This window comes from Mustela nivalis (assembly GCF_964662115.1).
Source record: "Mustela nivalis genome assembly, chromosome: 8".
NCBI lineage: Eukaryota > Metazoa > Chordata > Mammalia > Carnivora > Mustelidae > Mustela > Mustela nivalis.
In genome coordinates, this window is record NC_139027.1 from 1,737,253 (window position 1) to 1,751,038 (window position 13,786).

The 13,786-nt window shown below is 41.6% G+C and overlaps 1 protein-coding gene across 8 annotated transcripts in view; it reads left to right on the forward strand.

Moving 5' to 3' along the window:
* DCDC2C (doublecortin domain containing 2C) overlaps positions 1 to 13,786 on the forward strand; it is a 91,234-nt gene that overhangs the window by 14,101 nt on the left and 63,347 nt on the right. For all 8 annotated transcript variants that reach the window (XR_014315790.1, XM_082746346.1, XM_082746347.1 and 5 more), the window contains exon 2: positions 6,096 to 6,147. Coding sequence is in view for 7 of the 8 variants with exons in the window: in XM_082746346.1 (XP_082602472.1) it covers positions 6,096 to 6,147 (52 nt within the window). In the remaining variant the exon portion in view is untranslated. The remainder of the gene's footprint in view (positions 1 to 6,095; positions 6,148 to 13,786) is intronic.

Consider the following 13,786-nt stretch of genomic DNA (forward strand, 5'->3'; position numbering starts at 1 on the left):
TGGTAAATAACTCTTTTAATGTACTGTTGGATCCTACTGGCTAGAATTTTGGTGAGAATTTTTGCATGCATGCTCATCAGGGATATTGGTCTGTAATTCTTCTTTTTAATGGGGTCTTTGGTTTTGGGATCAAGGTAATGCTGGCCATATAAAATGAATTTGGAAGTTTTCCTTCCACTTCTATTTTTTGGAACAGTTTCAGGAGAATAGGTATTAATTCTTCTTCAAATGTTTAGTAGAACTCCCCTGGGAAGTTGTCTGGCCCTGGGCTCTTGTTTGTTGGGAAACTTTTGATAACTCCTTTAATCTCCTTACTGGTTATGGGTCTGTTCAGGTTTTCTATTTCTTTCTGGTTCAGTTTTGGTAGTTTATACGTCTCTAGGAATGAATCCATTTCCTCCAGATTGTCAAATTGTATGATGTATAATTGCTCATAATGTGTTCTTACAATGGCTTGTATTTCTTTGGGGTTGGTTGTGATCTCTCCCCTTTCATTCATGATTTTATTAATTTGGGTCCATTCTCTCTTCTTTTTGAGAAGTCTGGCTAGGGGTTTATCAATCTTATTAATTCTTTCAAAAAACCAGTTCCTAGTTTTGTTGATCTGTTGTACTGTCCTTTTGGTTTGTATTTCATTGATTTCTGCTCTTATCTTTATAATTTCTCATCTCCTGCTGGGTTTAGGCTTTCTTTGCTGTTCTTTCTCCAGCTCCTTTAGGTGTAGGTTTGGTTCTGTATTTGAGACCTTTCTTGTTTTTTGAGAAAGACTTGTATCACTATGTATTTCCCTTTCAGGACCAGCTTTGCTGTGTCCCAAAGATTTCAAACAGTTGTGTTTTCATTTTCACTTGTTTCCATGATTAAAAAAAATTTATTTATTTGACAGAGATCACAAGTAGGCAGAGAGGCAGGCAGAGAGAGAGAGGAAGAGAAGCAGGCTGCCTACTGAGCAGACAGCCTGATGCAGGGCTCAATCCCAGGACCCTGGACCACGACCTGAGCTGAAGGCAGAGGCTTTAACCTACTGAGCCACCTAGGTGCCCCTGTTCCATGATTTTTAAAAATTCTTTTAAATTTCCTGGTTGACCCATTCATTCTTTAGTAGGATGCTGTTTAGCCTCCAGGTAATTTGAGTTCTTTCCAACTTTCCTCTTGTGATTGTGTTCTAGCTTCAGAGCATTGTGGTCTGAAAATATGCAGGGAATGATCCCAGTCTTTTGGTACCAGTTGAGACCTGATTTGTGACCCAGGATGTGATCCATTCCAGAGAATGTTCCATGTGCACTAGAGAAGAATGTGTATTCTGTTGTTTTGGGATGGAATGTTCTGAAGATATCTGTGATGTCCATCTGGTCCAGAGTGTCATTTAAGCCTTTATTTCCTTGTTGACCTTTTGCTTAGATGATCTCTTCATTTCAGTGAGGGGGGGTGGTGTTAAAGTACCCTACTATTATTGTATTATTATTAATGTGCTTCTTTGATTTTGTTATTAGTTGGCTTATATAATTGGCTGCTCCCATGTTAGGGGCATTGGTATTTAAAATTTTAGGTCTTCTTGTTGGACAGACCCTTTAAATATGATATGGTGTCCTTCCTCATCTCTTCTCAGTCTTTGGCTTAAAATATAATTTGTCTGATGTAAGGATTGCCATCCCAGCTTTCTTTTGATGTCCATAACATGGTAAATTGTTTTCTACCCCCTCACTTGAAATCTGGAGGTGTCTTTGGGTCTAAAATGAGTTTCTTGTAGACAGCATGTTGATGGGTTTTCTTTTTTTAATCCATTTTGATATCCTTTGTCTTTTGATTGGGGCTTTTAGCCCATTTACATTTAGGGTAACTATTGAAAGATATGAATTCGGTGCCATTGTATTGCCTGGAAGGTCACTATTACTGTATATTGTCTCATTTCCTTTCTGGTTTGTTCCTTTTAGGCTCTCTCTTTACTTAGAGGACCTCTTTCAATATTTCCTGTAGGGATGGTTTGGTGTTTGCAAATTCTTTCAGTTTTTGTTTGTCCTGGAAGCTTTTTATCTCTCCTTCTATTTTCAATGACAGCCTAGCTGGGTATAGCATTTTTGGTTACATTTTTTAAAAAAATTTAGTTCTCTGCATATTATATATTATGCCTGTCCTTTCTGGCCTGCCAGGTCTCTGTGGATAGGTCTGCTGCCAGTCTAATATTTCTACCATTGTATGTTACAGAATTCTTGTCCCAAGATGCTTTCAGGATTTTCTGTTTGTCACTAGGACTTGTAAGTTTTACTACTAGATTACAGGATGTGGACCTATTATTGATTTTGAGTGAGGTTCTCTGTGCCTCCTGGATATTGATGTTTGTTCCCTTTGCCATATTAGGGAAATTCTCTATTATAATTTGTTTCCATATACCTTCTTCTCCCTCTCTCTTTCTTCTTCTTCTGGGATCCCAATTATTCTAATATTTTTTCATATATGATATTACTTATCTCTGAATATTCCCCTTGTGGTCCAGTAGTTGTTTGCTTCTCTTTTGCTCAACTGCTTTGTTCTCAGTCATTTGGCCTTCTATATCACTAATTCTCTCTTCTTCCTCATTTATCCTAGCAGTAAGAGCCTCCATTTTTTATTGTACCTCAGTAATAGCTTTTTTAAAATTTCAGTTTTGTTAGATTTTAGTTCTTTTATTTCTCCAGAAAGGGATTTTATTTTTCCAGAAAGGGTTTCTCTAATATCCTCCATGCTTTTTTCAAGCCTAGCTAGCACCTTGGTTATCATAATTCTGAACTGTAGTTCTGACATATTACTATTATCCGTATTGATTAGGTCCCTAGCCATTGGTACTGTCTCTTTTTCTTTTTTTTTTTTTTTTGAGGTGAGTTTTTCTGCCTTGTCATTTTATGCAGATAAGAATAGATGAATGAAAGAACAAAATACTAAAAGGGTGGCAAAGACCCCAGAAAAATATATGCTAACCAAATCACAAGAGACTAGGTACTGGGGGAAGAAGAAAGGGGGGAAAATATATATATATATATATATATACATATATATATATATATATATATTACACTGTTGAATAGAATAGAGCTACACACTTGATTTTGGGTGTATTCTGGTCTCTTGGAAGGAAATACCTCCCAAAATTTTAAAGAAAGAAAAAGTTATATATATACAAAAATAAGGATAAACACGACAAAGGGATGGAATATGACTGTAAAGATGAAAATTTAAAAAGATTCTAAAAAAAGGAATTGATAAGATTAGAAGTTGGTTGAAAAAAGAAAAAAAAGAGGAAAGATTGTGATCAGGCTGGAGACTAGAACAAAGCATGCACTAGATTTAGGGTATATTTTGATCTATTAGAAGAAATTGTATCCCAAAATTTTAAAGAAAAAAACCCCTATATTATACAAAAAACAAGGTTAAATACAATGAAAGGATGAAGTATGACTATACTAATGAAAATTTTAAAAAGATTTTAAAAAAGGTATTGACAAGAAAATAGTTAAGAAACATTAAAATAGAAAATAGTAAAAATTTAAAAAATAGAATATGAGAAAAATAAAATAAAAAAAATTAACTTTGAAAGACTGGGAAAAAAGACATGAATTCTATGTGTTGCTTTCCCCTAGCTCTGGAGTTCTGCTATTCTCATTGATCAGTGAACTTGGTCTTGGCTGTATGTTCTTGCTCATTTTCTGGGGGAGGGGCCTGTGGCAGTGATTCTCAAATGTCTTTGCACAGGGGTGCAATTGCACCACCTGTGCCAGGGGCCAGGCTAAATAATCTGCTTGGTTTCATTCTTGGGAGCTTTTGTTCCCTGAATGTTTTCCCTATAGCTTTGGAGGATGGGAATGAAAATGGTGGCCTCCCAATCTCTGGCCCATAGGAGCTAAGAGCTCAAGCACCCACTCCTCAGTGCACCCTCAGAGAATAGGAGTTGATCCCTCCTATCTTCCTGGTCTCCAACCACACTCCGTGCTCACCTAGCCTGTGACTGAGTGTTTCTATCTCTGGTGCATGGCCCTGTTTAGACTGTCCAAACCCAGCAGGTTCCCGCAGGGTGGTCCTGCACTTCTCCTTCTGCAGGAGGAAGGTGAATCTCCCCAGATATGCCACTTGTGGTGTCCCTGCTTGAAGAGCAGTAGCCCAACTATGCCTCCGACAATGGTTTAAGGTAACCCTGAGCTGAGAATCCCCACCCCCACCCTGCTCCATCTCTGCAGCCAGCTTCCACACTCTGATACCTGGAAGCACTCCACACTCAGACACATACGGTATTTTCATGACCCTGCAGGTGCTGAGATCATAATGTCCCCACGAGGGCTCCCCACCCTCACCCCCCAACCCCTGCTTAGCCTCTGGAGCAAGGTCCCTCAGTGGAGCAGACTTCTAAAAGTTTCAATTTTGTGCTCTGCTGCTCTGCTTGCCAGGAGCTGGCCCCTTTCCCTGCAGTCTCTCTTCCCATCACTTGGATTCACTTCTCTGCTTGTCCTACCTTCCGGAAAGTGGTCAACTTTCTGTTCCTAGAATTGCTGCTCTTCTCTTTGATCTTCTGGTGAATTTGTAGGTGTTCAGAATGGTTTGTTAACTATCTGGCTGAACTCCTGGGACCTGACGACATTTTAGTTTCCTACTCCTCTGCCATCTTGCTTCTTCTACATCTGCCTTAGTTTTTCTGCATTTATTTTTACTATTTAAAAAAATGGTTTATTTTAGAGACAGATAGAGAGTATGAGTGGGAGGGGAAGAGTGAGAGAATCCCAAGTGGATTCTGTGCTGAGCATGGAGCCCTATGTGGGGCTGGATCCCATGACCCTGAAATCATGACCCAAGCCAGAACCAATTGTTGGATGCCCAAACAATGGTGCCACCCAGGTTCCCCATGCATTAATTTTTACTCTTTGTTTCCACTTAATTATGGAATAATTTGTTTTATTCAGAGATTAGTGTTCATCACACATGGAATTTCGGGGGTTAAAACTGGAAAAAGAGCTTATGCAGGGGCACGAGCAGGGGTGTTCAGCTAGAGTTCTGAATGTGCTATGTTTAGTTTGGGTCACACAGTTTTCAAAGATGTGAATTGTCTGGGACATTTTATAACAAAAGGGAGTTTATGTAATAGTATGAAATTTTAGTTTTATTGAAAAAAAGATATAGAAGGTTGATTGTTCAGAAGGACTAAGTTTTTAGTCCTGTTGCTTGAATTTCCACATGAGAAAAGGGCCCTGGAGCAATGAGCACTGCTCACCCTGGCAGGAAGTAGGTTCATGCTTGCCACAGTCCCCACTGTTCCCTAAGACTGCCCTGGACAAGCATTGTCATTATTTGCCTGACCTCTGTAAGCAGCTGGCTTGTGACTCTTGACTCAACTGAATGCTTTGTAATTCTTTTTCCTTCCAGCTGCGAACTCTTTGTCAATCCTTCTCCGAATATTGCTAAAACTGTCAACAACAGCAACAATCTCAGATATATGATTTTTTAAATCAGGAAGAAATCTTAAAGGATATAAAATTAAAGTGTTTATTATCATGAGAAAGTACCTGTTCTATTTTTGAGGCATATGGAGGACTCTCTGAAAGTCCCCCACTGTCAAAATTTGTACTGGTGAGGCTCACATATGTGATATTCTGGTGACATTTCCCAGTGTTCATTTTTGGCAGAATGGGGATGGTGATGTAATTCTGTGTGATAGGAGGGGATGGTGCAGATGATGAGGAGCTAGATAGGGAGGGACTCTGCTTGGACTCTGGCCAGTTTTTGGGACTCTGGGTGAGCTCACTTCTGGGCTCTTTGGTGAGCTGGTAAATAGAGGTAGGAGTAGATGATCGATACTGTCCTTTTGGATTAATAAGGTTATAGGAGGGAAAGAGTGCCATTCAGGCAGTTTCCCATGGGTGTTGCCAATGGCAGCCAGTGTGGCATTGTCTTGAGATGACTTCGCCATTGACCTTGCTGTTGAGTGTCCATGTCCCATGTGCTGCTCTTTACTTTAGTTGAAGTTGTTGTGGATTTGCTTATGGGAATGCCAAAAAGGAGTCCTCTCTGAAAAGACTCTGAACTTCCATCTCAATATTTACCTTCTAACTAGGTTTTTCTTTCTTCTTTTGCAGTTATATTCATATAGAGCCCAGAAAACCTGCAAAGATGAGAAGGTTGAAGGAAGTAAGTGTTCACTGCTAATTACTAAAGTTGAGATAAATTGGGTGACCTGGGAAAACTTTGAATGTCAGCACTGAATGATACCACTTTTACTAAATCAGCGGTTTGTAGGCAATGCCTATAGGAGTGTGTTTCTCTTGAAGCCTGAATCTACTGTGCAAGCTTGTCATACTTGTCAAAGCACTTAAGTAACTAACACGATGGAAGTCAGTAAAAATACTCTAAGACCATGCCTAGGAAGATCGTCATCTTTGAGACACACTGTGCAATTATTTGTTGAAATATTTCACTTGTCTTTTGTTTTTGAGGATTTGAACAGATGGGTGTCAAGAAAAGCTATTTTAAGTTATATAACATTGAAGCTAATTATAATGCTAAATTTAAAGATTTGCCCCAAGTTCTTAACATTTTTGTGCTTGACAGACATTTGAAAGGTCTAGAGGGTGGAGCCTTCCATCACTATGTTCACATTACCTGACTCTTAGCAAAAAAAAGAAAAAAAAAAAAAGAAAAAGAAAAAAATCCATTTAATAAGTATAAAAGAAATCCTCCTTTTAAAATAAGCAACAGAAACTTCTAGGTTTTAAATAATATATCCTGTAGATATTTAGGTGGTAACATGATTTTTAATTTTTTTTTTTAAAACAGACTTGTCATTCTGTTGGGTATTTCAAAGGTGAGATGTTTGAGAGTATTTACTCCTTTAAGTGGTAGTTTTGGTATTCTTTCATTTTCTCTGTCATGAGCTGGCATGTAATTATTCTTAACACCTGGTCACCTGCTTCCCTCTTTCCAGAAGGGCAGAGAGTAGGGATGAGCAACAATTCTGGAAAGTTGCTCTCAAGTTTCAGTCCATGTGCATGCTTTATTTGGGTGACTTAAAAGATAGGATATGATTATCGTTAGTCATTATATTTTTAAGACAAGCAGGAAAGTTGCAGGTTATATTGTCAAACCCCCTCATTTTCTAGTCGAGGAGACTTTGACCAGAGAGGTTGAGTGACGTGCCAGATGTGAAGACAGGATGCTAGAGTGGGGACTGGCATGCACTCACAGTCACGGGAGTATAGTCATCCCCGAAAGTTTTGTAATTTTTCTTTTTATTTTTTTCAGGCATTGAAAACATTTTTAATTTACTTTTAAAATTTCTTTTCAATGTTCCAGATTCCTTATTTATGTACCACACCCAGTGCTCCATGCAATACATGCCTTCCATAATATCCACCACCAGGCTCACCCAATTTCCCACCCCCTTCCCTCCAAAACCCTCAGTTAGTTCCTCAGAGTCCACAGTCTCTCATGGTTCACCTCCCCCTCCACTTTCCCCCAACTCCCTTCTCCTCTCCATCTCCCCATGTCCTCCGTGTTATTCCTTATGTTTCACAAATAAGCGAAACCATATGATAATTGGCTCTCTCTGCTTGACCTATTTCACTCAGCATAATCTTTTCTAGTCCCATCCATTGTTGATACAGAAGTTGGGTATTCATCATTTCTGATGGAGGCATCATACTCCATAGTGTATATGGACCACATCTTCCTTATCCATTCATCTGTTGAAGGGCATCTTGGCTGTTTCCACTGTTTGGCGACTGTGGCCATTGCTGCTATGAACATTGGGGTACAGATGGCCCTTCTTTTCACTACATCTGTATCTTTGGGATAATTACCCAGTAGTACAATTGCAGAGTCATAGGGAAGCTCTATTTTTAATTTCTTAAGGAATCTCTGCAATGTTTTTCAAAGTGGCTGCACCAACTTGCATTCCCACCAACAGTGTAAGAGGGTTTCCCTTTCTCTACATTCTCTCCAGCACATGTTGTTTACTGTTTTGTTAATTTTGGCCATTCTAACAGATGTAAGGTGGTATCTCAATGTAGTTTTGATTTGAATCTCCCTGAAGGCTAATGATGAAGAACATTTTTTCATATGTTTGTTAGCCATTTGTATGTCTTCATTGGAGAAGTGTCTGTTCATGTCTTCTGCCCATTTTTTGACATAAAACAGACATGTAGACCAGTGGAACAGAGCAGAGAGCCCAAATATGGACCCTTAACTTTATGGTCAACTAATCTTTGACAAAGCAGGAAAAAATATACTGTGGAAAAAAGACAGTCTCTTTAATAAATGGTGCTGGGAAAATTGGACAGCTATGTGTAGAAGAATGAAACTTGACCATTCTCTTATACCATACATGAAGATAAACTCGAAATGGATAAAAGACCTCAACATGAGGTAGGAATCCATCAGAATCCTAAAGGAGAACATAGGCAGCAACTCTTCTACGTTGACCACAGCAACTTCTTTCAAGATATATCTCCAAAGGCAAAGGAAACAAAAGTGAAAGTGAACTTTTAGGACTTCACTAAGATCAAAATCTTCTGCACAGCAAAAGAAACAGTTAACAAAACAAAGAGGTAACCCACAGAATGGGAGAAGATATTCACAAATGACAATACAGACAAGGAGCTGATATCCAAGATCTATAAAGAACTTCTCAAACTCAACACACACAGAACAGACAATCATATAAAAAAAGGGCAGAAGATATGAACAGACATTTCTCCAATAAAGACATGCAAATGGTTTTGTAATTTTTCTTAGAGTTTATGTTTTTTCATCTACAAAATCTGATTGTAAAGGGAGTCCTTATTGAGAAGAATGTCAGAAAGCTGTGCAGAAAAGCTCAGTGAAGGAAATGGGCTTCACCCATGGTCTTACCTCCCGACTTTGTCATGTCTGTTTCCAGGGGCTGTTCTGTGCTCTAGCCCCAAGCATGTATACATGGAAACACACATGTGTACAACACATGTGTACAGATGTGTTTATGTGTTTGCAGAAATGGGGTCCATCAGTACACACTCTTTCCCAATCTCCTTTTTGTTTACTGTATGTTGTGACTGCTTTCTCATACAGTGACTGATCTTCTGCTACATGTTTTTAATGGCTGCGAGATATTCTGTCACGTGAACCTGTCTTAATTATCTGACCCACCCTATCAGCAGATCTTTAGGTAATTCTGCTTTTTCAATATTTTGACAGTGATGTAAAGGATCCCTTATATAGACATATTTGCTCAGAGTTGTGACTGTACATACAGAGGTGGAATTAGAGGAACAGTTGTAACTTCTTTAATATTTACATCAGGAGGTTTCTGAGAAGTTGTACTGCTTCTGGGGGTGTACGAGAACGCCCATAACTACCCTTGGCATTGAGCAGCATAGAGGGTGTGGCTGAGCGTGCTTGGTGCCCCCTGCCTTGGGCCCTCTCCTTTTGCGGAGGAAGTCCCTAAAAATGGATTGTTACTGTTGTTTGATGTGTAAGTGCCTGTCTGGGTGGGAGTATAGTGTGTTTGGGGACATGTATCTGTGCTATTGCCAACCCTGAATGAGCACAGCCAAGAGTCTTGACTGAAAGGGAAGATTTGATCCAGGAAATCTGTTCTCATGAGTGGACTGTAAGTGCAGCCTGAAATCAAGATCTGTGTCCTGCTGTCCCATATGAGGACAGAGCACCAGAGTCACAGAGCCGAGATTCGTGGGTCACGCTGGTGGGCACCTCTCTCTCTTGCTGCCTGCACTGCTTACCTCACTACCTGTCTTACCCCTCTTTCATCATCTCTGATTACTTACTACTACTTTACTGCACCATATCCTTCCTGCTTCATGGCTTTTGGGGCACATCCCCATAATTCTGGGTATAATAAAACAATGAGTAAAAGACCAGTCGTTTATGGACTATTTTAGCTGTTTATCTTATTCTAGGGATGGAAATATTTTGGTAAGGCATCCGATGGAAAAATGCACCTCCTGATTTAGAAGCAGTGCAGCAGGCAGGCCCTGTGGTGGTTCTCGGAATAACCTGCTCCAGCCCCCTCCTCTCAAAGTTGCCAAAACCACATTGGACACCTGCTGAGGAATCCCCACAGCGGCTCCAATCACATTGGACACTGCCCTTCCCTTGCCCTCCAGCCCAGCCCTGGAAGAGCAGGGAGGAGGAGAAGGCTGAAGGCAGGCAAGATAAAACATCATGCCCTCTGCCCACTGGGCTGGGTCAGGTCTATACGGGGGCAGAGGCTCTGCTCGTGATGTAGGATTCAGATCTAAATTAGAATTGGCAGGGCTTTTTCTGTGTCTGCTGGGATGATCTTGGGGTTTTTTGCTTTTTGTTTGTTAATATTATGGATTACATTGATTTTTTTTTTCTTTTCTTCTTCTTTTAAAAAAATTTTTTTTAAAAAATTTATTTTCCGCATAACAGTATCATTATGTTTGCACCACACCCAGTGCTGCATGCAATCCGTGCCCTCTATAATACCCACCACCTGGTACCCCGACCTCCCACCCCCCACCCCTTCAAACCCCTCGGATTGTTTTTCAGAGCCCATAGTCTCTCATGATTCACCTCCCCTTCCAATTTACCCCAACCACCTTCTCTCTAACTCCCCTTGTCCTCCATACTTTTTGTTATGCTCCACAAATAAGTGAAACCATATGATAATTGACTCTCTTTGCTTGACTTATTTCACTCAGCATAATCTCTTCCAGTCCCGTCCATGTTGCTACAAAAGTTGGGTATTCATCCTTTCTGATGGAGGCATAATATTCCATAGTGTATATGGACCACATCTTCCTTATCCATTCATCCGTTGAAGGGCATCTTGGTTCTTTCCACAGTTTGGCGACGGTGGCCATTGCTGCTATCAACATTGGGGTACAGATGGCCCTTCTTTTCATGACATCTGTATCTTTGGGGTAAATACCCAGGAGTGCAATGGCAGGGTCATAGGATCTATAATGAACTCCTCAAACTCAACACACACAAAACAGACAATCATATCAAAAAATGGGCAGGAGATATGGACAGACACTTCTCCAATAAAGACATACAAATGGCTATCAGACACATGAAAAAATGTTCATCATCACTAGCCTTCAGGGAGATTCAAATTAAAACCACAGTAAGATATCACCTTACACCAGTTAGAATGGCCAAAATTAGCAAGATAGGAAACAACATGTGTTGGAGAGGATGTGGAGAAAGGGGAACCCTCTTCCACTGTTGGTGGGAATGCAGGTTGGTTCAGCCTCTTTGGAGAACAGTGTGGAGATTCCTCAAGAAATTAAAAATAGAGCTTCCCTATGACCCTGCCATTGCACTCCTGGGGATTACATTGATTTTAAATTATTGTCCTTTTTATAAATTTTTAGATTTTATTTGCTAAAATTTTGTCTGGAATTTTTGCATCTGTGTTCATGGAGGGATGCTGTTATGCAGGTTTTTATTCTTTTAATTTATTTCTCTAATTTTGGCATCATTTCTTCCTTAAGTGTCTGGTAGAAGTATTCAGGGGAACCCCCTGGACCTGGAGTTGTCTTTGTGGGAAGGTCTTTAACTACACATCCAGCTACCTTCCCAGCTATAGGGCTCCTCAGGTTGTCTGTTTCTTCTTGAGTGAACTTTGCTAGTTTGTGTCTTTTAATTTGTCCATTTCATTTCAGTTGTTGAAACTATCACAAGAAATCATTTATTTTTAATTTCTAAAAAAAGATTTATTTAGTCAAACAGAGAAGTTCAATTATCATGTGGTTCCACTTAATTATGGAACATAAGGAATAGCACGGAGGACATTAGGAGACGGAAGGGAAAATGAAGGGGCGGGAATTGGAAGGGGAGATGAACCATGAGGGACTGTGGACTCTGGGAAACAAAGAGGGTTACAGAGGGGAGGGGCCTGGGGGAATGGGTGAGCCTAGTGGTGGGTATTAAGGAGGGCATGTACTGCATGGAGCACTGGGTGTTATATGCAAACAATGAATCGTGAAACACTACATCAAAAACTAATGATGTACTACTGCATGGTGTTTAACAGACTAAGAAAAGATTTATTTACCTATTTTAGAGAAAGTAAGTTCATGGGAGCTGGGGGAGAGGCAGAGAGAGGAAGAAGGGAAACATACTCCCTGCTAAGCAGGGAGCCCGACGCAGGGCTCGATCCCAGGACTGTGAGATCATGACCTGAGTCGAAACCTAGAATCAGGTGCTTAACGGAATGAGCCACCCAGGCTCCCCAGGAAGTCGTTTATGAAGTTCTCTGACCCATTAGCGTCTGTGGAACCCAGCAGTGTGACCTCCCTCATGCCTGCTGTTCCTGGGCATCTGTGTCTTTTCTCGTTTTCCCGATGCGACTGGGTAGTTTTGTTACTTTCCCCAATCTTCGCCAAGAAACGACTTTTGGTTTTATTGGTTTTCTTGATTTCTTTGCTCTGTTTTCGGTTTCATGGGTTCTGCTTTGAACTTTCTTCTGTGTTGTTGGGGAGGGAGTCCTGCTCCTATGTGGGGTGGCTCTTCTCTGCCCCTTCACTTTCGTCCCGTCCCTTTCTCCTTAGGACACCCTTTTCCCTGCACTCCCCCGTGGCCCTTCCCTCCCAGGGCGCAGGCCTTCAGGGATGATTTCTGCTGTTTCGTCAGAGGAGGGAGCTAACTTCGGTTCTCTGCCATGTGATACATTTGCATTTTTGTCAGAGACACTGTGGACGCACCATCTTGGCCCAACGATGGAGATTTCCATTGCGGCACGGGGCGGATGGGGGTGGCTGGCTTGGGCACGTGCTGGAATCCACCAGGCAGCCTTGGCCCTCTTGCTTCTCCCTCTCTGCCAGCTTCGCAGGGTGGACCTGCTTCTCCTAGCCTCCTCGTTGAAGCTGATGTGGGAAACTCTTCCCCTCCATCGGTCGCCAAGTGTCAGTATCTTCATTATTTCTTTTAACTGCACAGTTTAAACGTGCGCACAGAGTGAAGCGCCTCTGACCCCAAGGATCCTGGGGAAGTGTAAGTGTGCTGGCCTGTGCTCACCCGTTTTGGTCCTTCTTTTCTCTGCTTCTATCTGTATCTCCCTGTCCTCCACCCCCACAGTCTCACTCTTCTTTCTTTCTTCCTTTTGGGTGCTTTATCTGTGTGCCCTCGTTCGAGCTCTGCAGGGGTCACAGGCTGCGGACGCCAGGCCGGGACGAGTGGTTAGTCTCATGTGTTGCAGTTTCATTTTTACAAAAGGAGTCATTGGTTTGCTACATTTCTGCAGGCAATGGCACCGGGCGGGAGGGTGTGAAGGGGGTAACTCTCCACCCGCTGCCTTTCCGTCCTACATCACTGCTCCAGAAGGGCTGAGCTCTGCAGATTCCCGGGCATTTGGGGGAAAGAGTTAAGCTGTGTGCGTTTCTGTTTGTTTTGTTTTGTTTTGTTCTGTTTTTGGACTCACAGGATCACAGAATGAAAGCCGAAGTGACTTTGGAGGTGGTCTAGCGTGACCTTTCCCTTCCTGAGCAGAATGGGAAGCGGGGAGCCCACCGCACTTTCCGTAGGGTTTCTGTGATCGGTGGCGATTGTGTGTCTCTTTACAAACGCATCTCTTCAGGCTCTAGGCTCGGTCCCCACCGTCAGGTGGCGCAGGGCCTCTCTGTTGATTTAGCGTGCACGGCCCCAGGCCCATGTTCCAGACCCTGATGAGCGCCGTTCGCTCATGATGAGATTCCCGCCTTGATGTGGCTACGTGACTCAGTCTTTTCTTGGTGCTAGACTCCTTGGTGCTACCCTTTTTGGTTTGATGTTTTGCATGGAAAAGGCTGTGAAGATGTTCACTGAG